The sequence below is a fragment of the Sorghum bicolor genome, chromosome 7 (assembly GCF_000003195.3).
Source record: "Sorghum bicolor cultivar BTx623 chromosome 7, Sorghum_bicolor_NCBIv3, whole genome shotgun sequence".
NCBI lineage: Eukaryota > Viridiplantae > Streptophyta > Magnoliopsida > Poales > Poaceae > Sorghum > Sorghum bicolor.
In genome coordinates, this window is record NC_012876.2 from 17935590 (window position 1) to 17962246 (window position 26657).

Genomic DNA, 26657 nt, shown 5'->3' on the forward strand with positions numbered 1-26657 from the left:
ATGGCACCGCGGCCAAGTCGTGGCCACGCACCGTTGAGGAATGGTGCTGGAGGAGGAGGAGTACAGCCGTCCGCGGCCGAGGGCCCCTTGGCGACGACGTGCGACGAGTGGACAGGGAATGACGACTTCATCGCTGCTGGGTTGTCCCCGGAGAGGGACGATGACGGCCGTGACCCCTTTGATGTGTTTGTCGACGCATCCGGTGGCGGCGGGTCACAGCCTCCCGTGAACGACGTCGATCCCGTCGATGCGGTGGACTCCAACACCCACACCATGAGCACTGGTGTTAATGGTAATGTTGATGGTAATGCTACTCCTTCCTCTGGTACATGTGGTAAGCGACGGTCTAAGTGTTGGGAAACATTTGATGAGGTTTTTGAGATGATAAATGGTAATCGTGTGCGTGTTAAAGCTATCTGTAAGATTTGTAAAAAAGTTTTGAGTGGTAGATCTGCTGCTGGTACTGGTCATATTCTTAGGCACGCTAAAGGTTGCCTTGCTAAACTTGATCAGCAAAATAAGGTTCAGTCTCGACTAGCTTTTAGTTCTGATGGGGCTTTGCATAATTGGAACTATGATCCTACTGTTGCTAGAACTGAACTGTGTAGATTGATTGCTAGGCTTGATCTTCCTCTTGGTTTTGGTGACACTGATGCATTTGAAGAATACATTGTTCGTGCTCATAATCCAAGATTTGTTAGATCATCTAGAAGAACCACCACTAGAGATCTAGATAAGTTATTTGCTGAACGTCGTGCTATGATTAGGAACTGTGTGCATGCTTCATCATCTGTTGCTTTGACTTCTGACATATGGTCTGGTAATGCTAAGGAGGATTACATATGTGTTGTTGCTCACTATGTAAATTCTAACTGGGAGTTGCAAAAGAAGATTATAGGTCTTAGGTTGATTGAAGTTAAGCATAATGGTGAAAACATTTCTGCTGCCATTGCATCTGTGGTTGAGGAATATGGCTTGATTGATAAGATCTTTTCTATCACTTTAGATAATGCATCTTCCAATGCTAAGGCAATGGAAACTTTGACACCCATGTTTGCTGGTTATCTTGGTCCTGACCCTGCACCTGATGATGATGATCCTATTAATAGATCTTACAGTCTTGTGCATCAACGTTGTGCTTGTCACATTATTAATCTGATAGTTAAATCTGCACTAAAAAGAATCAAACCTTATATAGAGGACTTTAGAACTGCAATTAATTTCTTGAACTCCTCTAATCAAAGAGTTGCTATGTTTAAGAACTACTGTGAAGCTAAAGGTATGAGGCCTAGAAAATTTGGCTTAGACATGGATGTTAGATGGAATGCTACTTATCTCATGCTTAAACATTTGGTTCCTTATCGTGAAGTATTTTCTGTGTTCATAAATTCAAATTATGGTAGTGCCCTGTTGTCTCAAGCTCATTGGCATGTGGCTGAGAAAATATTGGAGTTCCTGGAACTCTTTTATGACTGTACTGTTACACTATCTGGTGTTTATTATCCTACCAGTCCTCTTGTTCTGCACCATGTTCTGGAGATTGCAACTCATTTACATGCTTGTGAAAGAGATCTTAATCTGAGAGCCTTTGTGTTTCCTATGCAAAGTAAGTTTCTTAAGTATTGGAAGGACATTCCTATGTTATATTCATTTGCATTCATTCTTGACCCTAGAGCTAAGCTCAGAGGTATGCAAAGGGTCCTCCATTTACTTCATGAATGTAGTGGTACTGATTACACTGTTTACTATGCTGATGTGAAAACTGAGTTGCATAAATTGTTTGAGAAATATTTGAGAAAGTATGGTGCATCCTCTAATCAAAGAGTTGCTGGTCCTACCCCAGTCACTGGTAAGAGAAAACAGGCTTGGGGGAGAATTTTTGGAGGATCAGATCTACCTGGTCCTTCATCTGCCTGTTCTTCTTCTCAATCTACTGCTTCTGAACTTGCAAGCTATTTGGACAGCGACTGCATAACTTCTTATGAGGATGGTTTTGACATTATCCTATGGTGGCGTGATCACAAACTAACCTATCCCATCCTGGCTATTATGGCCAGAGATATCATGTCAGTTCCTGTTTCCACCTGTTCTTCAGAGTCTTGTTTCAGTTTATCTGGAAGGATCCTAGAAGAACGACGCCGAAGCTTGAAACCCGAACATGTGGAGATGCTAACCTTGTTGAAGGACTGGGAGCTAGGAGAGAAGAGGGAGCAACATCAAGCTGCTGATAACAAGGAAATCGAAGATGCCTTTGAGAATTTGTTCCTGGATGAACCTGAAGTTGCAGATGAGGGTACTGGTGGCTGAGGGGTGGTCATTTCATTTGTTTGCTGGGAGTGTTGGTGCTTTTGTGTGAGTTGAGAGTGGTAGTGACCCTCACTCACTTAGTTTTCATTTGAACATTTGAACAATGGTCTGTAATATTGTTAAGACAGTAAGACTTAAGACATTTAGAGCTGGCTGCACTCTTTTTTCCTGCCTAGGGTTTCTCACAAGGGTGAGTTTTACCTAGGTAGGTTTTTAATGAGGCAGCATTGCACCAAACAGCTCATTTTGATATTTACATCTGTCAACTCTCATCTGTGTTTGAATCTGTTATCTAAGTATCTAACTGATGATTGATGAATATGAATATGTTTGAAATCTGATTTTAAATATGTATTTATTGAGATGTTATCTTTCAACGGGCTATGGGCTGGCCCGGCCCTCTATTTTTACCGTGCCTGTCGGGCCAGCCCGGTACGCAAAACGGCCCGCCGTGCCGTGCCTGGGCCGAAGGTCAGGCACGCAGGCCGGTAAGGCACGGCCCGCAGGGCACGACGTGCCCCCTCGGCCCGTTAAGTAACGTGCCGTGCCGGCCCGTTGTCGTGCCGTGCCGGGCCGGGCCGGCCCGTTGCCCAGGTATACACGTAGTGGTGCGCTCATTCGGCCATATTCTGTAGCTAGCTACAGACTAAAAAGACGACTTTTCCTTGCTGCGACAATGTTTTGGTTCCGTGGTCCGCTTGCGCATGCGATCCCGACCCGCACTCCGCGACTCCCGGCTTCCCTCAAAATGCCACCCGCAGAAAAAAAAAGACAACACGAAAAAAAACCAATGAAGACAGGACCCGACCGCCTCCGTCGCCACCGCAGTGCCTCCCCTTCCCTCTCGAGACGCCGCCAACGACGGCGGCGACGATCCCCGCCGTCATATCGATCCCCGCCGCCCCTGCACCAACGCCGAGTCACGCGGAGAGGATCCAGCAGGCCAGGCAGCAGCGGGATCCAGCAGGGCGCGCGGCCCTCCCCGATCCGAGCGACCGCCGGCAAACCCAGCCCGCCGCCATCCTGGTCTTCGAGGCCGTGCTCTCCCTCGCCAGGCCAGGACGCCATGATGGATCAAGCCTCGAGGCAGGCGGTGTGAGGCCAAGGGCGGTGGCACCTCACCAGCAAGCGTCACCTCCTCCCACAGATCCGTCGACACCTTCAACTTCTACGCCCGTAAACCTACCACCCCCGCATCCTTGTTTCTTTGTCCATCACTAGGGTTTGCGTCCTCAGGGTGCACAGCATGGATTGATTTGCTCTCCCCAGTCATGCCGATCTGTGGTAGAATGGGAATATTGATATCGATTTTGGTTTAGAATATTGGTTTAGTAGAACAACTGTCTTTAAGCATTCAAAACCTGAAAAGGTAGGCCAATATTAAAGATATTAATAGCTAAAGAGGTGTAGGTGGGTTTCAGAAGAAGCTTTGATATTTGGGAAATTTACAGACCAAGCATGAAAATCAGACTAATTTCTTTAGTAACAGGTTAACATATGTGGTTGTGGTACATGCAATCGTTGTTCTTTCCCTTGCAAGCACATTTGGGTGATTCCTAACGGCTGGTGGAGAGCTGAAGCACTGTGGAGACCGAATAAGACCGGCAAGCGACAAGAGGTTTGCATTTAATTTGGCATAATCCTTTCTTGTTTATTTCTTGCTTTTGCTAAACCGAAAGGTTGAGGAATCTAGCCCAGCTCACCTATTGTTACATTGATTGAAAATACATATATGGTCATTTTACTTTTAGTTAGTCATCTGCAAGCTAAGGCACGAGTGCGAGACCTAAAAATTGGATCTTTCCTATTAGAATACTGATTTAGTCGGTGATCACTGGTAAAACCCGAAGACTAGAGCCTTAGGCTCTGACCACATATAAACTCCATGACGTCCAAATGTTTGTAGGGGAGCGTCCATAAATATAATTTAAATTTTTCCTTGAGACTGCAAAACTCTACTGTATATTGAGCTTGTTCAGTTGATGCACTTTCATTTGTCAAATACCAGGAAATTCATTTGAAGTTCCCCTATATAGTAGTAGATGGCATGAATCATAATATGGATTATAAAAATCCTATTTGGATTATACCGAATTGTATAAAAAATTATGGTGGCATACTTTGAGCAAAAATCCTAGGTCCACCACTGATGTGGACATGTGCACACCCAGCCCTTAATTTGCTTTGTGTTGTTAACTTCATACTTTTTTTTGCGAAGGTGTTGTTAACTTCATACCATACAACTTGCAAAACTTTATGTTGTTTCCGGATACAGTCCAAAGCTAATTTGTTCATTTTAGAGACTCCGGTTTCCGACAGACCACCTTGATGAAACCTATATGCAGTACTGCAGTTAAGTTTGCCATGCTATGGTCTCTACTGAATAGTAAGTAGGTCAAGCAGCCTAAAGTTGTAGGGAACAATCTCTGTATTTTCTATTGATGAGGGGGTGTTTTGTTTTTCTCATTTGCAAATTCGTGAGTTTACTCTTGCTGAGCTGAAATACTCGTACCTTGCAAACACCAACCATTTATTTAATCTCATGGGCTTTGTCAGCAGTTCAGTCAGCCTGCAGAGAAATCTCTTTACTTCAATGACTATCTCTATTTCTTGAAGAAATCAGGACATCTAAATTCACTGCAACCTGCAGCTATATTCTCTTCTTAAGACTGTTCACTAGCAATTATGTCACTATGACTATCAATCTCCTATCTCATGCAGAGTTACTTTGTTGCTTGTCTCACTGCATCAACCTGAAACCGAGAACTTTACTTTGACGATTTTTTGGTAAATAGATCTGCTCCCTGATTTTCACAAGGTTTTTTATACTGGTCAATTTATTTGCTGAGTTAGCAAACTGTGATATTGCAACCTATTCAAGAGCTTCTATTCTTTGTAGCCAAGTCAAAATCAAGACTATTTAGATGCTAATAAGAGCATGAACATGGGTAAAATAAATTCAGTGTATCCTATAGTTCCTAGACTTATAGGAACAATTGACAGACCTTCTGTTTTTTATTCATGAGACATCTATGTTTTCAAATTTCACAACCTTTAATCAATTTCAAATGTTTAGCGAGTTCAAATTGATAGACCTTCGCTCTTGATTTGGAAACATGCTTTGTTGTTTTGTCAAACCAGCCTTTTCAGAATCCTATTGTTCCATCATAGCTGACATAATTCATATACCTGAACCAGGTGATGCCCAGTAGTTATTCTGAGCACTCTTGCTTGCATGCTATGATATTTGACAACTATTAAATGATTTCGATAGATAAGGTTTTGGCATGCATTTGTTCCTCTTAAGGAATCGATGTCAGTTTTCTTCATGACAGTAGAAACACAAAATAATAACAATGTGTTTGTCATGTTCTTGCTATTCTGCATGTAGTAGATAAGGTTTTGGCTATGCGTTTGTTCCTCTTGAGAAATCGATGTCTGTTCCTTGATGACAATAGAAACGCAAAATAATATCAAGGTGTTGAGTATGTCAGGTTCTTGCTATTCTGCATGGCCATCTCAATAATTTAAAGTCATGATAAGATAATTTCCCCTTAAAGCGTCAAAATTTCTCCAAGTCTTATAACATTGTTTCTCAACAAGGTTTTATAGACTAATTCAACAATACCAGACACAATATTAGCTTAAATGTATGGTTTTAAAATAGACATTTATTTACATATATCATTTTAATCCCTTCACTAATTTACTAATGCAATACTTTGTAATAATGATTCACAGAAACAAGTCGTATATTACTCTTTTATGAATTCCAACCTCGCGCCACTCGACCCCACCGTAGTCCACAGCCACGTCTGTCTCCGCGGCCTGCGCCGGCCACATGCTACTACGTCACGTCTTCGTTGGCCACCTCTTCTCCCTTCATGTTGTGTAAGGATTTTTTTATTTCCAAGCAGGTATACCAACTCTTCTCCTTTCCTGCTATATATGGATTTTGATTGGTTGTCCAATTTCAATCTGCTCCCCGTCATCAGTCCACTAATGTCGAACTCTTAAGTAGACCATTTGTGGTTATATGAATATCTTAAGCAAGAACTTAAAAAAAGCCATGGAAAAGTAGAAAACAGTAAGGTATGGTTGTCACTTAGGATGGAAAAGAGGCTTTCACACTTGCATTCCTTTGGCTCTCTCTCCTGGCTGGCTCTGCTCATCTTGCATTCTTGTGGTTGACATGGTCAAACCTGAGTTTTCTATTCCATAGAGACTAAAGAAGAAAGCCACTGGGTCACTGTGTTTTGATCCTTGATGTTCTGTGAAGGAAGAGCGACCAATTTCTTTTTTCAGGTGAATATCAAAGCATCAGAGAGCTGAGTCAGGACCTCAGTTCAGGCAAGCACGTCGGCACCAGTATTGCATCAGGTGAACATGTAAGTACCTAATTAGCTAGCCTATATCTTTTTTGTTCATAGTGATGGAGCACCCAGCAAATTTTGTGGATTGTAAATGTTCACACGAAGAAGTAAACATTTTGTCTATTTTCATGAATTGAATCTTGATGTTTTTTCTCTTTTTTCTCTACAGAACTTGAACTTTGTTGCTTGAGTGATACTATATAGAAGTTTCTATTGTCGTCATTTATATAGACATTTTCCATTAGAACTTGACCATTTTTCCCTTATTTCTGTGGTATGCTTCCTTTCTTGGTTATAGACATCATCTGGTCCATGCTCATGTGTACGGTGATAACCATATACATGGTTCCCTTGCAGATTTGTGGTTTCATTAGCATTGATGCTTAACATTTTTGTTTTATTCTGATCATGAGATACTTGGATCCGCTTTGCCACTGAAACTTCTTTTATACATTCATCTTGGTAATTGTTTTCTTTATATTGAGGTTACTCAGTTGATATGAAGAGGTACTGTCACTCTTTCCTTCCTTCTAAGATCTGAATCAAATTTCTACATGCTTATTATTATTGCAGAGATAACCTAATTATTGCAGAGTCAATTCTTTGTGTATTATCAGTTTCCAAATTATGCATGTCATCCTCACTTGTTTGATTGTTCAACGATCCGCACTTGTTTGATTGTTTGGCAATTAGAATGTGCTTAGAGTGCCTGGGAGATAGCATCACGAGGCATAGAACATGTGTGTCTTTTTTTCACTATCCTATTGCGATTTAAATGATCCAACATGAATTGTCCTAGGATTGGATGGTTTAGCTCTATAATTTAGTATGTTTAATCATTAAATAAGTTTATTTTAGGCCCTGCAACTGAATCCTATTTTGGTGTAAATGATCCAACATGAATTGTCTTGGAGTGGATGATTTAACTTAATTTAGTATGTTTCATTAAATAAGTCTTTTTAGGCTATGCAACTGTGATCTATAATAGAACTCTCTGTTCAATTTAGCTTCTCGAATAAATCTTCCTCAATTGCACTTGGAATATATATTGGTAGGCAAGTGCTTGATTTTTTTTTAACATTTTTTGGGCATGTCAGTAAACCATTTTACTCACTGTGCATATAGACCTAAAATTTCTTATTTTACGTGCAATGGAGGGGGCAAGCGGATGGCTTTAGGAGTTATTTGGTTGAAGGTGCTAAAATTTAACAGGTAAAAAAAACACGAGGAACCAAACAGGCCCTTATAATCTTGAGATGCATTATGCTGATCTGGTGGCATGACTGACGAAGAATAGTTTTGGCTCCTAATTTCTTCTTTGTTCTTCCAGTGGATGGCCCTCGCATGTGCATTGATGATGGCTGTGTTGTCAGTAACTTTAATTGTTGCTCAGGTAAATATGCACACAGCTGCTCATTCTAGCTATAGAACCTAAAAGATATGAAATTGGTTTTGTATCATTGAAATTAAGTACCCGTGATTATGGTTGCAGGAATTGAGGAAGGAGCCGTTGACGGTTTATGGTGATGCAAATCAAAACATGAGTTTCTAATAATATGTTCTCATCTGGTAGATCTATCTCATGCCAACATATTATGTAGATGGCCAAGGCACCGCGACCACCACCGGAAACCAGCAAGGTTATGATGAAGGCGCATGAGACTTAGGAAATTTTTGGTGGCCTACTTCTAGCTGCTTGGTTGCTCCCCTTACAGACAAAAAAGCTATGCGGCCTTGTAGTTCTTTGGAAATGTGTCACTGAAATACCTGTTGGTGCTGTAATGCTATTCTTTTTCCTGTATTTTTTTTCCCAGTTCAGTCCTTACCCACTTTATTTGGGGTCTGTTTCTTTGTTTAGACGCAGAGGAATGACTATCCTGCTCTCACAAACTACTAGAATAGAACAAAGAAACATTTCTGAAGATGGAACAATATGGCATGTTTTTATATCATTCGCCGTCAGGCTTGTTTCTTATATCATGTACAGTTCTTTGTCAACATTTGAAGTAGAAAAATGCAAATCCTATATGGAAAGACAATATTTTTGAATCATTTCAAGCTGGCCATGAGTTTGGTAAACCCTTCATGGAATGACTATTTCTGTCTAGCGTCGTGAATTCAAAAAAGAGATTTATGGAACGGTAAAAACCCATTTTATTGTTTATCTTTCTTATCAAATTGTCATTTGATTTATCTACAACAAACAGTTGCTCTCTTTTTTCCCAATATTTATCTTTCTTATACCAAACAATGACAATTTATGCACGAGCATTTCCTAGATAATATACATGGTTATATACAATTGAGTGTGACTTAAATTATCAAAAAATATCGTTCCTTAAAATAAAACTGTGGCGTTAGCACGGATATCGTGAGAATGTCGAAAGCCGTTCATGACTTTATTAATTTTACAAACTTTATTTTTTAATTAAATGTCTTTTAATGTTGATATTTATTTTTTACAGTATTTGTTATCTATAATCGTGCGATTCCTGTAATTTTTAGTATAAATTGTTAGCTATCCCGTAGCAACGCACGGGCACTCTACCTAGTACTATGTATACTTTGAGAATATTACATGTATATTATGTGAACATCACAATATACAACATAAAACATTACATGCATACCACGTAAACATAAAGAAAATATCACAAAACATCATATGTATAATACCTAAAAAAAACTATAAAACATCACATGTATATACATGAATATTAAAAAAAATAACATAGAACATCATAAACATGTAAAGTAAAAATATCAAAAAATGAAAATAACAATAAACACATGAACATAAAAAAATTAAAATGAATGACGCATGAAAATAAACAAGAAAAAAGAAAAGAAAGAAAGATTAAAATATAAAAACATGATTCAAAGAAAATATAGTTATAAAATAAACAAACAAAAACCAAAAGAAAAAGAAAAGAAAAGAAAAGATAATACAATCCGTCAAGAAATAATAAGAAAATAACAACAAGAAACATAAATATAAAAACATTTAAAATAATGAAAAAAATCACATAAAACAGAAGAAGAAATAAAAATAGAAATTGAAGCACGGAAAGAAAAAAATAGAAATAAAATAGAAAAGAAAAAGAGAAAAAAAAAGAAAAGAAAGAATAAGAAGAAGAGAAAAAAGTTGCGAATCGTACATGAACTCCAGTGTTCCCGCGTAGACTCCCGTAAGAGCTTTTCTCGCGCTTTGCTCGGCAGATAGCTCCGGTCCCAATGTTCGGACCGGAAGACTTCTGCAGTTTGGCTCCCTTGCCGGCAAAGAAATCATTGCTCGTTCCAAGACACCTTGGTTAGAAATCTAATTGAGCAGCACCACTATACTACATCCTCACGTATTTCAGTACACACACCAGCCGCCCACCTCACCAGCATGGAGAGCCGAATCGGCTTGCCTGGTTTGGCAAGGAAAAGCTTGCCAAAACAAGCTAGCTTGCTAAGCAAAGCAAGGTCCTCAAACAACTACTCAATCCATCTAAAATTATAAGACGTTTAGTCTTATTCAAAAGTTTGTATATAATATTATCTTTTTTTTTAAAAAAAGAGAAACCTCTGTTTTTTAGAAAGCAACATGTTTGGATACACACTGGGGATACCAGTATCTCAAACAAGCAAAACAAGAAGGCAAAGAACCGTCTCAACTAACAAATAGCCTAACATTCAAATCTCAAAAACATATGTAGGCATCACCACGCTTGCTTTAAAGCCTCTCAGCCAATGTAGCATCCTTTCCTTCACCTGGGACACCTTCCATTTATCAGCTTTTTTTAGAAATAGCAACCATCTCTGCATTAAAGACAAGGCATTGTATAAAATGTCAGTGGGCGTCTTAGGGTATTGTCTCTCAATCGCCATCTTGTTTCGGGTAACCCAAAGAGTCCAGGCAAAACCAGCAAAAAGAAACATGAGAATTCGAATTGGAAGAGGCCCCTTGCCACTTAACCAAACCTCTGAAAACTCTTGCAAGGAATGGGGAATACCTCCCAAACTAAAAACTTCTTTTATGAAAGCCCAAGTCATTCTAGCAAGAACACAATCAAAGAAAATGTGGTTTACAGTTTCCATAACCCCACAAAGACAGCATTTCCCATCTCCTCTCCACCCCCTCCTGGCCAAAGATTGACCAACTGGCAATTTGTTGTTAAAAGGTTTGCCAAAGAAAGAATTTAATTTTTAGGGGGATTTTACACTTCCAAATTATCCCAGCAACTTTGCTCGGCATGCCTCTATCAGATAAAAATCTATACAAAGACTTGGTTGTAAAGGATTTTGATTTTTCCAATTCCCAATGAACTTTATCAGGCACATCCCCATCTAAAGATATCTGTTGAAGTTCATTATACAGAAGAGTCCATCTTTGGAATTCCTCCGGCGAGAGAGCTCTTCGAAAATCCACAAACCACTCCAAATCAGCCCAACAATCCGACACAGAACAATTAGGATACCACACCATCTTATAAAGATCCTCATATAAGATTTTCAAAGGAACATCATGTATCCAGCTATCTTGCCAAAAGAGGCAATTCTTACCATTCCCAATAGTGAAAGTAGCCCCCCATTTGAAAAGATGTTTAACTCTATGTAACCCTTGCCAAAACTGAGAACTCCCTTTAGCTTTAGAGGCAAAAAAAAATAGCATTCTTCAAATATTTGGCTTTTAGCAATTTAAACCATAAAGCATCAGGTTCTTGCATAATCTTCCAGATCCATTTAACCAAAAGGCAATCATTCATTAACCTAGTATTAATAATGCCCAGACCCCCCTGGTCTTTTGGTCGAGACACCATATCCCATTTTGCCATATGGTATCTAAATTTGTCTTCAGTCCCTTGCCATAAAAAGTTAGCTCTAATGCTATCCATTTTTTTGTGTACCCCATCTTGTAGCCTATAAAAACCCATACAATATAAAGAAATACTACTAAGACAGGTGTTAGTAAGAATTTGTCTACCCCCAGAGGTTAGGTGTTTCCCTTTCCAAGGATCTAGTCTCTTAAGAAGTTTTTGCGTGAGGAAAGAGAAGTCACTGATATTCAAATTCTTGTAGCCAATAGGGATACCTAGATACTTCATAGGCATCTCACCTAGAACACAATTTAACATATTTGTCATACACTCTTTTTCCTCCTGGCTAGCCCCAAAAACATACACTTCACTCTTATGATAATTGATCTTAAGACCAGACAACCATTCAAAGCAGTACAAGATCAGTTTCAGATTTCTAATGGATTGTTCTGAGCCATCAATCAAAATGACAGTGTCATCAGCATATTGTATGTGAGAAATGCCTCTAGGTAAGAGATTATTTAAAACCCCTCGTAAGTGACCCTTGTTAACAGCTTTATCCAACATAACCCCCAGAACATCTGCAACTAAATTGAAAAGCAGGGGAGACATAGGATCACCTTGTCTAAGACCCCTGAAAGTCTGAAAGTATTGGCTCCTCTCACCATTCACATTAATGCAAACCCTTCCCCCCATAACTGTACTCATAACCCATTGAGTCCATCTAGGAGGAAAACCTCTCCCTACTATCACTTGTTCCAAGAAAACCCACCGAACTCTATCATAAGCCTTCTCAAAGTCAATCTTAAGGATAAGACCCTTTTGTTTAGAAGAATGTAATTCATGAACGACTTCATGTAAAACCACTATCCCATCTAAAATATTTCTTCCTTTGATAAAACCTGATTGATTTTTCCCTACTATCCGTTGAGCAATATGAACCAATCTATTATTTAGAACCTTAGTAAAACATTTAAAATCCACATTGAGAAGACAAATGGGTCTGTACTGTTTAATACTATTAGCCTCCCTGACTTTAGGAACTAAAGTAATAACCCCAAAATTTAGTCTTTTAATATCTAATTTCCCTAACCAGAAATCTTGAAACATATCCATAATCTCCCCTCTGATTGTTTCCCAGAATTTTTGAAAAAAGATAGGGCTAAAACCATTTGGACCAGGAGCAGAATTCACCTTCATGTCCATGATAGACCCTTTAATTTCTCTTACTATAAAAGGCTTCTCTAGATCTATTTTTTCCTCTCCATTTAGACACATCCCTACCGGCCAGAAACTATCATTTAGCTTGAAAGAACACGTATTACTAGCCCCAAAAAGATTTTTGTAAAAACCCACAATATGGACAGTGATATCTTTTTGGTCCCTAATCTCTCCCTCTTCTGAATCTAGGGAAGAAATTAAGTTTTTCCTTCTCCTACCATTAGCAAATTGATGGAAAAAATGGGTATTGGCATCCCCTTCCAACAGCCATTTATTTCCTGCTTTTTGTTTCTAGTGCAGCTCTTCAGATCTGTTTAAACCCTCCAGTTTATCTTCTATCTCCATCCTCTCCTCCCATTCTTCTATAGCTAGTAATCTAAATTCAGCTATCTTATCCAACTCTTGAATTCTAATTGTCATGTTCTCTTTTTCCTTTTTTTGATCCCCAAGTAATTGTAAATTCCAACCTCTCAGATATTTCCTCAAAAATTGAAGGCACCCTTGCCACCTATCCAAAGAATAATTATGTGCCTCTCTAAAAAAGATCCATCTGTTATGCACTAAGTCAGAAAAGCCCTCCCTATGTAACCATTGTTCATCAAAAAAGAAGTATCTAGGCCTAACCTCACCTTGCTCTCTAGTGTTAAGAACAAGGGGACAATGATCAGAGCCTATTCTAGATTTCACCCAGGCAAAACAGGTTGGAAACTGCTATTCCCAGCTAGTTGTAACAAGAATTCTGTCTAGTTTAATCAAGGTGGGATTTCTCTGTTTATTGGACCAAGTAAACTTATTCCCACTGCAAAAAATTTCCCTAAGCTGAAAACGACCAATGAAATCATTGAAGAGCTCCATAAGTCTTGGATCCCCAGCCCCGTGATTTCTTTCTTTATTATTCCTAATTAAATTGAAATCCCCTCCCATCATCATAGGTAACCTCAAGTTGTCACAGGAGGAAAGATCCGGAAGAAAATCCTTAGAAAGATTGTGTTGGGCAGGACCATAGACATTGATAACCCAGAACCTATAGTTAGTAATTCTATTCCTGATAAGCACCCCCATAAAGAAATTCTCATAGATGCAATCCTCTACTTCCAACTTTTCGAGGTTAACTCCTATCATCATCCCCCCTGAATGACCTTTAGAAGGAGACCAAAGCCAAGCAAAAACCTGATTGCCCGCTAGCTCTTTAATTTCCCAATCCTCAAAATTTTGTTTAATAGTCTCCTGTAGCGCTACAACCTCCAAGTTATCAGTACAAACATGTTTTCTAACTAAAGATCTTCTATATGGTTTCCCCAACCCTCGGACATTCCAAAACATAACTTTCATTTCCAATTTTGTATAGAATCTGCCCCTATTACCATGCTGGACTCCATCCCTTCTCCTCCCCCCTTGAGAGAATCTGGATGGAAATCTCTTTGGACATTGGAAATCACCCCCATGGTGAGATCCTGTCCCTCTTCCTCAGTTTGAGGTGCAGTTTTCTGTCTTTGTCTCTCTAAGAAACTATTATAGTTGGCCTCAGCAATCTTAGCCCTTGCCAACTCCTCAGCCTTAAAAGCATCTAGATGCATATCCACATTATCCATATCTACATCTAAATCAGAAATAACAGCTTGCAGAATAGTATTGGGACAATTATTCAAAATGGTGAAAGGATTATTATTAGTACCTGTTCCTGGGTTCTTAGCCATAACTCTCTGAGCAGCTTTCATAGCAATTGGAACCCCATCCCTTGGAATTCTAGAACTTGTTCTTGTAGCCACCACCACCCTTTTTGGTTTCCTGGCCTTTTTGGTTTTAGAAGCTTGCCAACCCTGATCACCAACTTCACCCTCACTGTCTTTATCCATGATTGATTCATTGTCCATTAAATCTTCTGGACACACATCCTTTCATTGCCCTATGTCTTGTATAGTACACACACCAGACACATTCTCCTTTGAAGATATCAGAGAGTCCTCTTGAGTAAGTCCTTCCCCCTCCTCACTTTCTTGGACTTCTTTTTCCCCAGGTAGTAGCAATTTAGGCCACTTGCTCTTGTCCATCAAATATTCCCCTTCCCTCCCATGAACCATGATTTGAGAAGCATCAGGGATTAAGATATCCAAACTCTTAAGAGTCTGATCAGCCTGGGGAACTGAACTCAGTTATCGTGATTTAGTTTATTAACAAAAGTTTTCATAAATGATTTAAATTTGATTATATTTTTACAAATTTTTTAAATAAGATGACTATTTAAATTTAAGATAAAAAATCAAACGTGTTACAGTATAATATAGGATCGGGTGAGTCCTACCGAAGAGATTTGCCTGGTGAGCCAAGGCAAAAGAATCGAGCAACCCAGCAACCGCAGGAGCCCCCCACACTGCCAACAAGAGAGTCCACAGCACGGCTTGTTCTCTTCATATACCTACCACTAACCATCCCGGGCCCTTTACCAACAACAGCCATGGCCACGGCACACCCTCGCCGGTGGGCGCTCCTCCTGCAGCTCGGCATCGCCCTTGGCATCCTGCTCGCGGCGGCTGAGGCTTGGACGGGGGAGATCAGCGGCCGCGTCGTCTGCGACGTCTGCGGCGACGCAGCCATCGGCCCGGAGGACCACGCCCTCGAAGGTCAGACTCAGCCCCGTACACCTGCCTCCTCTTCTCCCCTCCCCTCGTGCGGATTTATCGACCGCCCTCTGCGCTGCGCCCTGTGGTTCCCCAGCTAGGGTTCGCGCGACCGCTCGAGCAGATCTGGGGTTAGGCGGTTGGCTGCGTCAGGTCTCGAAGTCATCCGATTAATCGCCATTAGTCGTCCTAATTGATATCCTGAACTCGAGTAGGGGCTACGACTCGATTAGGCCGATTAGTTGTCTTGTCATCCGATTAGTCATCGACTAATCACGGTTAATAGGATGACTAGAGGGTGGATGACCAGAAACAGAATGGAATTGCCGGGCAGCTAAGAACATGGGCTGCATCTGGAACCCTATTTCAAAGGCGTCACGACGTCCAGGCATACCCAGCTCGCCTTGGGGAACAGTGGCGCCTTGTCAGTTGTCACCTAGGGCTAGGTGTCCAGGTGCACCTGGCTATCGCTTGGGCGCCTAGTTGCCTTTTGAACCATGATCTGGGATGGTTTGGGGCCACTTGAGCTTATGCTTTTCATCCCATTTTGCAACACAACATGCAGCCACCACCTGTCTCTCTCTCTCTCTCTCACACACACACACACACACACACACACACATCTCACCCTCTCTAGCCACTCTACCAGCCAACTGATCAATCTAGAGTCGTCTTCATGATCTGTGCTCTAGAACATATAGTATATTAGTATATACTAGCTAAATGCCTGTGTGTTGCTACAGGCAAACAAAATAACTCGTATAATACCTTGACAAATAAAGAGCCAACATTTTAATCCAAGGTTTTCTTGGAACTTTAGTTTAACGCCATAAGATTCTTCACCATTTTCATAACTAATTATTCACATTTTGCTGGAACCAAGTATGAATACAATAAACTTCATGCTTGATCAAAGAGATGCCCATTTACATGTTAATCAACCTCAAATGATATGTCATTTTCTTCGAACAAAAAAGGATGACCAGAATAGGCTTGCAAAAGGTGCGGATTGATGCGACCCATTTGATTAGTTCAGAAGGCAAGGGTCGTTCAGTTGGAGAACTTATACTTTGTTATCCACCGCATAAGAAATGCTGTTATTATTATTGTCTGATGAATGTGTTATACTGAAGTTTGCTTCTGTTGTTATTGTCAGTTAAGTTATCACTAGAATGGTAGTCTTAATACATGTGCCAAACATCATATCTCTAGAACATGCCACAGCATGATTTCTTATTTTGAAATATAACATTTGGGAGATGCTAAATCATTTATAATTTCTGTGGAAGTTGGGTCCAAATTTCTCCAATGCTCTGTTACTGTGTTTCCAGTAAAAGGTGGGCATATGCCCTTCAGTATTTTTGATTTTTTTTTAAAAAATAAACTCATATGGTGTGACATGGTATGCTACTATATTTCAGTATTTATACCACTGTTTTCTTGATTTGGGTTCAATATGTTCTGTCTAAATTGCTTTAAGATCTTTCCAAAACTCATCTTTATGATATTTCTATCTCATATAGGTGCGGAGGTTGCTGTCCTCTGCATCACAAAATCCGGTGAGGTTATCAACTACCAAGCCTTCACAAACTCTAAGGGCATGTATACTGTTGCCGAGACTATGCCAGAGAGTGACAGGTGGGACTCGTGCTTGGCAAGGCCTATCAGCAGTTTCCATCTGCATTGCACACGGAGGGGTGATGCTCACTCTGGGGTAAAGTTCACTTACAACAAACCATCTGGGAACTCTCACACTGTCAAGACTTTCCTCTACAAGCCAGCCACCGCCCCTCTGTATTGTAGCTAAACAGTTCCATCACATTTTGTTGGAAGGCAAAATATAGAAACATAACAGGAAGGACACTGTTTCCGTTGTAAATCAAAGATTCAGTTGTCAATGGGAATGTGTTGTCCTAGTGTCTGGTTACCCATACCTGCAAGGAAACAGATGTTGTGTGCTTCATATGTTGATAAATCAGTGTTTTTCAACTGTTGTAAATGTTTTGCGAGTGCTATTATTATCTTGGTTATGACCAATATGATTTTCTTCATGTATGGTTCATGTCATTGCCCTCGAGAGGGACCATCCACTACTGCTGTGGTACAGTAGGTTTAGCTTAAGTTTTGATGTGAGGCTGACCAGGCCCAACACGATGGAGGTAACGAATGTACTCGTGCATCCACTTGACATCTCTAATTCTTCTACTCCTAAAAAGAAAAAGGGAATTGCCAATATGATTGGTACTTCCTTGTTTAGATCCAATTTTTTTTTAGATTTTAACACTGTAGCATTTTGTTTTTATTTGACAAATATTGTCCAATCATGGAGTAACTAGGCTTAAAAGATTCGTCTCGTGATTTATAGGTAAACTGAGTAATTAGTTATCTTTTTTATCTATATTTAATGTTGTATATATTTGCCGCAAGATTCGATATGACGGGAAATCTTATAAAGTTTTGGGTTTTTGGATGCATCTAAACAAGTCCTAAAATCTGTAGCTCTCTGTGATGTCGGTATGGTATGCTCTAAATGTTAAATTCAGCGAAGAATTTATTGCATATCACTACCCTGAAACATAGTGTTCTTTGTGACGCATTACATAGGTATTTGGGCCTTGTTTAGTTCCAAAAAATTTGCAAAATTTTTCAAATTCTTTCACGTTGAATTTTGCGGCAAATGAAACATTAAATATAGATAAAAAAATAACTAATTATACAGTTTGTCTGTAATTTACGAGATGAATCTTTTGAGCATAGTCTATGATTGGACAGTATTTGTCAAATACAAACAAAAGTGCTACAGTGTCTATTTTGCAAAAAAAAGTTTGAAACTAAACAAGACCTTGAAAAACGAAAGCGAAACCAACGGATGACATATATGTTATTTTTAGTAGACTGAATATGCTGGAAATAAATTCCTTTCTGTAACTTTCTTTCTCTCCATGTGTGGCCAAAAGTATTCTAGCCACCATGAAATTGGTCCAATCAAAACAAATTAAATTAAACCAGGCACTTCAAGCCCAGCTATCCATGTTTTCCACAAGCCTAAAAGGCAATGCTGTGACACAGGTTCGTTTGATGTTACCTTGGCGCGGAGATATGGTTTTGATGTGGTGATTATGGATTCTTTATTTGAGTCCAGATAAATTATTAAATTTCAAAATTTTAGCAGTACAGTACCAATGGTTGAAGCGAAATGTATTTGAGCATCACAATATAGCATGGGCTCAGCATATGAATATTGCCCTGCGATATAGTTGGAAGTCCAATGCTCACTGAAACCAAGAATACCCTACTCTTTATTCTGGCCATGAAACATTGAATTAGAATACTATATCCAAGGTCAAATTTCAAAATACATATTCAAAACACGCAAGTATTGAGACAAAAATATAATTTTCTACATTTTGGATCATCCGAGTTAAATGCATAGAAATTAATTCTAGCATAAAAACACCTAACATGACTAAAAATACTTTGCAGGATCAAATCTCCTGCTCTAGCACCTGTGTATACATAACACAACAATGGTCCACATGCTCGGTGGTAAAAAGAATGGTAATTCTATACATTAGAATCAAAAGGCGACCGGTTCAATACAACAATTTTGTGCTACCTAGTATTTCAAAACACTAGCATTACAATAAATGTGTGATTGATATCTCAAAAACTAGGCAACGATGCGGTTAGCGATTAACGAACTTGACTTGATAGGAGAAGAAAAAACTGTGACCAGATAATAGCTAGAACCCCTCCAAAAATACATTTCTGGGTCTTACTTTTTACCACAGGTTAACTATGCAATCAAATCTCATCTCCACTAAAGCTTTGCTTCTAGCCTCAAAGCACCAAACACCAATAATGAATCCCAGATTCCATCTTCACCAATCCTTTGCGTTATCCAGTAATTACTGACAGATGAGGAGCAGTCAGTAACCAGTGACTAAACAAACCTTATTTTTGTGGTTGAAGTTTTCCAATTGAGTGCAGGTACACCGAGACAGACACAACCCTGAAAGTTTAGCAGATTACATTGTTCTATCATGAGTTTGAAAGCTCTGATTAGCAGAAGCTGCAATAAAATTATCATTAACACTTACGTGGATCCAAGTAAGAACGCGAGGGATAAACGGAAGCTGAACAAGAAGACAGAGACAACTGCTGTCAGAAGCATTGCAACTGAAGTTGAATAAACCTGTACATACGTATTGTCAGTAAAAACTGCTGTAATATATAACTGCATCCAAGCACACTAAGACCAAAATTAAGGTAGTGTTTGCTATGGGATGGGGCAGGACGGGACACGATAAGAAGGGTCCATTTAGCTAACATCCACATAAAAGATGCATCTGGGTTAAAGCACCTATATGGCTGATGTTGTTTGGGAGTATCTATGTTTGTTCTCTTGGAGCACTGCCAACAACAACAGAGCCTTTTACCCAACAAAGTTGGGGTAGACTAGAGATAAATCCCCCTTTTTGCAATGCAAAAGATAAATTCAAGTGCTCTAAATTATTACTAGTTAAGCTAATGACGACTTCAGTGCCATTAAGAATTATTGTGCAAATAATAAAAGAAGTTTACTGTTCCTAGCTACTTCTCTGAAATGATCTAATTCAAATCCAAGCCTCAATTTTTTGACCCTCATGGCAGCGACTATGTCCAGGGAGTTAGCAGGGTGGTGGATACTTAGATGAGAGACTTCTTTCATGCTTCTATAATTCTATTTGCTTAATTGAAATGATGACAGTGACCTCACATGCAGGTGTCATGCAGGTATTAGGGACTAGGGCTAACTCATATGAAATATTCAAAAGGAAGCAATTAAATGAAACAAAATATCTAATTTGGAAGCTAACAAACCTATCCACCTAATCCTAACTAATGTAGTCGCCATACTCAGGAGTTGCTGCAGTAGCCATTTATTGACTACAATGCCACTTATAAACAATAGTCAGCCTTTATTGGGCCATCCATCATGCTCATATATAAATTTAAATGCTAGTGCCACATGCCTTGACTATGTTATCAGCATATTTCATCACCATTGAAACAGCAATTCCACTGCACAGTAAACGAAACCATTGTAAGCTGCTTGATTAAGTCACCAAGTGAAACAAGTTAAACTGTTAGTGTTTGGTACCTCAGTGCATGGTTCAGAATCATCAAAACTGTGATGAATGAATACCCATGGAAAAAGCCTCTGCATCAGATATCATAAGTCAGTGTTACATCCATGAATTATACTGAAGACGACATAATAGTTTAGTAGTTTCCATGTGCACTAACTTATTCATAACTGCGTCATAATCCTGAACACAAATTGCAACTAGATTGAAGATCACCCCAAAAATGTATAGCCAAAAGTTCTGCACGTTGATGTTTCTTGATGGCCGTTTTTTAATGATAGCCTGCAGTGTTCAAAGATAAATAAATACATTCCTAATGTTTTACACCCCCAATGAATTCACTTAAAGTCAGATATATATAAGATAACATAAACAAAGAGTAACAAGACGTACTTCTGTATATACCCCAGCAAAACCACTCAAAAGAGCCATCACCTGCATGAGAATGACCAATTCAGCAACATCAGTGAAGACACTTCCAACAGTAATCTTAATGAAACTGTATACATCTTCTATTACAACTCACAATTGCCATCATCCAACCTTGAATAGGAGTTTGAAGCACATGGTCAGACCTAAATAGGACAGATAACATTTCAACTAATCAAAATTCATGTTTAACTAATGACCAAATGATGACTAGATAATGAGAGAGAATTGAAGTGGAATATCATTTAGTGCTTACGAAGGATTAAGTTGAGCTGTTGTGCAACCAGCACATAGAAGAACAAATGCTGCCCATTGAATTTCACTTAACCTAAAAGGGATAGGGAACAAACTGAATATACATACACACAGAGCGAAAGACTGCAGAACAGTGAACAGGTACTAATGAAATAAATATTGCAAGACGATCTAGTAAGGAGGTGAACAAAACTTGTGGTCAATTAGAAGGCCAATCACACAGAGCTATGGTTCTTTGCTGTCAGGTCTGGTATGTGTCATAGACTCATAGCATAAAAGATTTTGATTCTGCTTCTATCCAAGTCAAACCATAATAGAATCAACAAAATAAACTGCAACCATGATCCTTAGAGTTCCACTCCTAGAGTAAAGCAAATCTATAATGATAATTTCCAATTGCTCAGAAGATACTAACTTTTTCTTCAAAATGATGCGGTACAAAACACCTGTGCTGATGATATTTAGGTTCTTCAAGATCTGATAAGCTGGTGCGTCCACATAGGCAAAGATATAGTACTGGCAGATAACAGCAAATGGAAGGGCATGTCAACATGCTTAAACATCATGGAATTAAATTGGCCATATCACAGAAGTACTACTCGCACCTGCAATAAGTTCTTTACCATGTAAAGAACGGCAGGAATTGGATATACACCCACTTCATCAAAAGATGTGGTTAACCTGAAAAGAGCAAAATCAAATGGCTGCTGAACAGAGTTAACAGAAGCAACAGTTTGTAGATTGCAATCGCAAGTCTCAGTATCCCATATTCACAGAAAAATTCATAACATGTTGTAAATTTATTTGAAACATAATTGCCATGCTAATGACTTGAATTGGTAAAATAAACTTGTAACAATTGACTTTAGCTTAATGTAAAAGTATAATTAGACACTCATGTTAGAAATGTAGGAACTAAGGGCGTGTTTGGATAGCACCCTAACCCAGACAGCGTTGGCCAGGCAGCACATCCAACCCTAGGCGTCCAAAATCGGATGCCTGGGAACGCTTGCCTGGTCCAGGCAAGTTCTCTGGCTTTGAAGCAAACATGCCATAAGTCTGAGTAGCACAGTTGCCAAAATACAGTCCTCACCTATTATCATCAGTGACACCATGGCGGTTCCACGTCCTAACAAGAGCAGCTAGTGATAGAAGGCATTTTAAAGCCTCCACCTAGACATATACAAACAAATATTACTAAAATAAGCTTTATTGAAAGAACAAAAGTGATAATATGACAATACAGTCTACACACTAGTTCATGCAAATTGATGGGCAATCAAAGATACATGTAATAAACATCTTGAGACATGTTTTCTCACCGAAAAATTAGCTGTTGTGACACTATATTCATACTTTCCAGCTCTTTTTGACCACACAATTAATATTGCCTGAGAACTTGTTAGTAATGTCAATGCAAGAGTGACAACAGACCTGTCGCAAATATAAGGATAAGAGACATGATAATATTCAAGAAAGTATGTAGTCGAAAAATAAGGTTAAGACTTAAGAGGAAACTGACACTTACTTTAGCTTCCAACTAGACTTGCCTTTTGCACCTCCTGTATAGCTGAGACCACTAGCTGTAGTTGACGGAATCCATAATGAGTTCCATAGTCTTACAATAAGAAGGGAACATTTCAACGATGTATCAATAACTTACTGTTGGCGCTAGATAGTGTCCTCCCACTCAGGCTTTCCACATCCTTCTGAGATAAATCATCATAAATCTCCTTCAGGGGCAGAAGATACGTTAGAGACTGCTCTAAAGATGAAATACAAGGCTGGCATAGTGAGTAAGTAAACAAACAAAAGCAACACGCAGGCTAGATATTACTAGCTTTTCTTTTCATGTGGACACTTCTGGGAGGTAGGGACTGGATCAAAGCTGGTTTAATTAAACCCCTACGTATCAAGAATGGCAGTTGGCGCCTTTCTTCTAGTATCTAGAGGACAGTACTCAGCAAGTGTGTTTCCGAAAAAAAAAGGTACTCGGCCAAGTCAGCTATGAAGGTTTTTCATGGGATCTACTCGGTTTGGCCCATATGAGAGAATTTGGAAATCTTGGGCTCTACCCATGTGCCGTTTCTTCATGTGGCTGGTCGCACATGACAGATACTGGACGGCGGATCAGCTGGCAAGGCAGGGGCTATCACACCCAGCGTGGTGCCCTCTCAATGATCAAGTGGAGGAAACCATCAATCTTCTCGTATCTTGTGTCTTCGCTCGGCAGTTTTGGTTCTCTGCTCCAACACGTCAGTATCCATCAACTTTCTCCACAACTTACGGATTGTGGTGGGAAAGATCAAGCAATGCTACTGCTGGGCTAGCAAAGAAAGGGTTCAACTCTCTTGTGGTCCTAGGAGCTTGGACTTTGTGGAATCATCACAATAGTTGCGCTTTTGATGGAGCTGCTCCCAGCTTGGCTGGTGCTTTGGGTTCTGCTAGGAGGAGTGTCGTCTGTGTGATCTGGCAGGGGCCCGGGGGCTTTCTTTCTTGGCTGCCCCCCCCCCCCCCCCCCCTCTCCCCTCCGGCGGTAGTTTTAGGCTAGAGACAGTTTAGGTTTGGTCGCCTCTCTTTGTTCCCACAGGGGCGTATGCTTCCCCCTTTTATCTTCTTAATGTAATGAAGCGCAGTTCTACAGCATTTTCGAGGAAAAAATATCAAGAATGGCACAAGCTGGTTCAGTGTAGTTCACCCTGCAAGAGTTAAGTAACGATATACCATTTTGTGAACCATCAGTTCAGTCTTCAGCTTATGTTTGAAGCAGTTCGGGTACAAGTTCTAATAACCAGTGTACACCAAAGAACAGAGTTCCAGAGCAAAATGGGGAAAAAAAGGATATGCTATACTAGAACCATATATGTTCCAAGCACAAATAGAAAAGGTTAATAATTCCAAGTTAGCTGAGTCATCAACAACATGAGTCAGCCGAACAACTGAACTGAATTATAATGTCTTTAGTTTGGAGTTTGAACAGTTCCGATTGTGCAAGGAACAGCCAATTATCAGGCAGCGAATTATTTTTTAATCCCTACAGCAGCTGTGCCAGAAATGCAAAACTTGGTTGCACGTCAAAGAACTATGGCAAACTTGTAGCTTCAACCTAGGCCCAGAACAGCATTCTACCAATCTGTTCAACCTTGCATGCACAAGCCTCTGCAGTTCAAACTGTCTCCCAACTTAACCAATAAATACATACCACAATCTAGGTTCATTGAGTTAAACCAAAATGAGTGCTGCAATTGCCAATGGCATGGCCAATCCGAGTACACAATACAGTCATAGACTTCGATGTCCTTGCCAAAAACAACTAGCCAGGACACGGACACGGAACATGGTTAGTCTCCCAAAATAGAAGTTATAATAAGCATGTTAATCTCACACACATTCAACATGGCACTCACTATGACCACAATATTAGAAACCCTATTTATCTAATACCTATTAACACAACAGGTACAGCACAGATGCAGCGTCCAGCTAAACAATTCCCAATAGATTGTACGAACCCTAGATAAAGACAATGCCGCAAAACTTTGGGGAAAAAACCCCCGAAAAGTGAGAGATTCTTCCTAATCGAAGAGGCAGCCTACTCCACCTAATCGGAGGGGCGCATTGAATCTGATAGATCCTCGGGGTTTAGAGGCCTCCGCAATCGCTAGTCTAGACATGGGATTTACCTGATCCTTCACCCTCCTGTACTCCATTGCCGCCTCTCCGCCACGCTCCGACTTTGAATCGCTTAATCGCGTGGGGGTCGAGAGACCTAGGAGAGCTGCAGCTGCCGCTCGCTGCGTGTGGAAGGCTGGTGGGTGGGATCCGGCGGTCGGTGGCACGGAGCCGAGGAGTGTGTGTAGTGTGGAGCAGGAGTGCAGGACGGCGGCGGTGAACGGTGGTCGGTGGAAGCGTCGAGTAAACGAGTCGAGGGTGATTGAGCGTGAGTGGCAAATCTGTAGTTTCCCCGTTTGGCTGGCAGGAAATTCGACTGGTGCTGATACGAGAAAAAAATTATTATTTCAGGTACTACTGATATTTTTTTATTTTAAAAATAACCTACTTACTTTTTTTATTTTAACCTTTTTGACTGTGTTTATGCGTCTGTGTTTATGCGTTGGGTACATCAAAATTAGGCATTGTTTAGATCCGAATTTTTTTTTAGTTTTTGACACTAGCACTTTCATTTTTATTTTATAAATATTTTCCAATTATGGAGTAATTAGGTCTAAAAGATTCGTCTCGTGATTTACAGACAAACTGCACAATTAGTTTTTGTTTTCATCTATATTTAATGCTCTATACATGTACCGCAAAATTCGATGTGACAGAGAATCTTGAAAAGTTTTTGGTTTCTGAGTGAACTAAGGCCTTGTTTACTTCCACCTAAAAATTTAAAATTTTTCAAGATTCTCCGTCACATCGAATCTTTAGACGCATGCATAGAGTATTAAATATAGACGAAAATAAAAACAAATTGCACAGTTTGGTCGAAATTGACGAGACGAATCTTTTGAGCATAGTTAGTCTATAGTTAGACAATAATTACCACAAACAAACGAAAGTGCTACAGTGTCGCGAAATTTTTTCCTTCTTAAACTAAACAAGTGTTGATGCAAAAGCGGATCTGCAAACACAAAGGGCTAATACCCGATTTAAACGTTAAGGCGTGCCAGCCGATTTGACCTTTCTATCGGCAAAGGTGGTAACTCGAATACTTTGGTCCCGACAACAGCGATGCGCCCGGATGCCGCGGCCAAGAGGTATTCACGCGGAACTTGAGAACACGTCGAGCTTAAGTCGACGAATTCTTAAGAACTCGTAATAAAAGGAAAAAGTATGACGAAGTCGTCGAAAAAGTAGATGCTAGAATATGAGTAAAAACTGGTGTTTGATTGATTGATTCTTTTATTGTTTATTACAAGGCCCTAAGGTCCACATTTATACCCTGCTCAAAGAACTACGATCAGACACGACTAGGACTCGAATTCTAAATTAAACAGAATCCGTATACAAAACGAAATTAAACAACTAAGGAAAACATAACACCACCTCTTTGTAACCGACCGGGACACCGCCACATATCAATCGTCAACCTCCACGCTTTCCTTCAGAGTCATCGGCAGTCTTCCTATTATTGCCATCGGCAAACACCAATATTGATCATCAGCAAGAACACGTTACCACCTTTGGACCTAGTCATATTCAATCTTCTCTTCATCGCCACCCATCCTCATCGGCAACTCTTCTGCAAGCTAGTTACTCTTGCTCCACCTGCCGATCTATACTCTGCTGGTCTCTGGGTACGTGTCCAAAAACGGTGTCAACACATGCCCCCCAATTTCGGAGTATGAAATCATTAATGCTCCGAAATTCTCTGCAGTAATGATGTCTTTCCGCAATCAATGCTCCCAATCTAGCAACCGACAACCTTAATCTGAACAACTCTGATCCTATTCTCTTGCAGATTTCTCGAAATCCTCAACCTCCCAAACGGGCATTTCCACTTTAGTCGCGCATCGGCAA

At 39.9% G+C, this 26657-nt stretch overlaps 4 protein-coding genes across 4 annotated transcripts; 3 read left to right on the plus strand and 1 right to left on the minus strand.

Moving 5' to 3' along the window:
- LOC110437234 (zinc finger BED domain-containing protein RICESLEEPER 2-like) lies at window positions 1–2307 on the plus strand. The gene has a single exon (XM_021465611.1). The coding sequence runs from the start codon at window positions 1–3 to the stop codon at window positions 2305–2307; it is 2307 nt and encodes a 768-aa protein (XP_021321286.1).
- Window positions 2691–8660, plus strand: LOC110437235. Its single transcript, XM_021465612.1, has 8 exons — window positions 2691–2795; window positions 2947–3483; window positions 3797–3925; window positions 6049–6695; window positions 7838–7892; window positions 8011–8073; window positions 8173–8203; window positions 8282–8660. The coding sequence occupies exons 1-4, from the start codon at window positions 2691–2693 to the stop codon at window positions 6322–6324; spliced, it is 1047 nt and encodes a 348-aa protein (XP_021321287.1). The 3' UTR covers window positions 6325–6695; window positions 7838–7892; window positions 8011–8073; window positions 8173–8203; window positions 8282–8660.
- On the plus strand, window positions 15017–17376 carry LOC8073289. Its single transcript, XM_002444099.2, has 2 exons — window positions 15017–15324; window positions 16845–17376. The coding sequence occupies exons 1-2, from the start codon at window positions 15159–15161 to the stop codon at window positions 17126–17128; spliced, it is 450 nt and encodes a 149-aa protein (XP_002444144.1). The 5' UTR covers window positions 15017–15158; the 3' UTR covers window positions 17129–17376.
- Window positions 18866–25106, minus strand: LOC110437005 (CMP-sialic acid transporter 2-like). The gene is made up of 15 exons (XM_021464946.1): window positions 24818–25106; window positions 22798–22867; window positions 22663–22717; window positions 22457–22568; window positions 22228–22307; window positions 21740–21815; window positions 21550–21650; window positions 21136–21207; window positions 20977–21025; window positions 20844–20885; window positions 20611–20732; window positions 20465–20524; window positions 20337–20385; window positions 19422–19516; window positions 18866–19333 (listed from the first exon to the last, which is right to left on the minus strand). Exons 1-15 carry the CDS (start codon window positions 24842–24844, stop codon window positions 19276–19278), a joined length of 1068 nt encoding a protein of 355 aa, XP_021320621.1. The 5' UTR covers window positions 24845–25106; the 3' UTR covers window positions 18866–19275.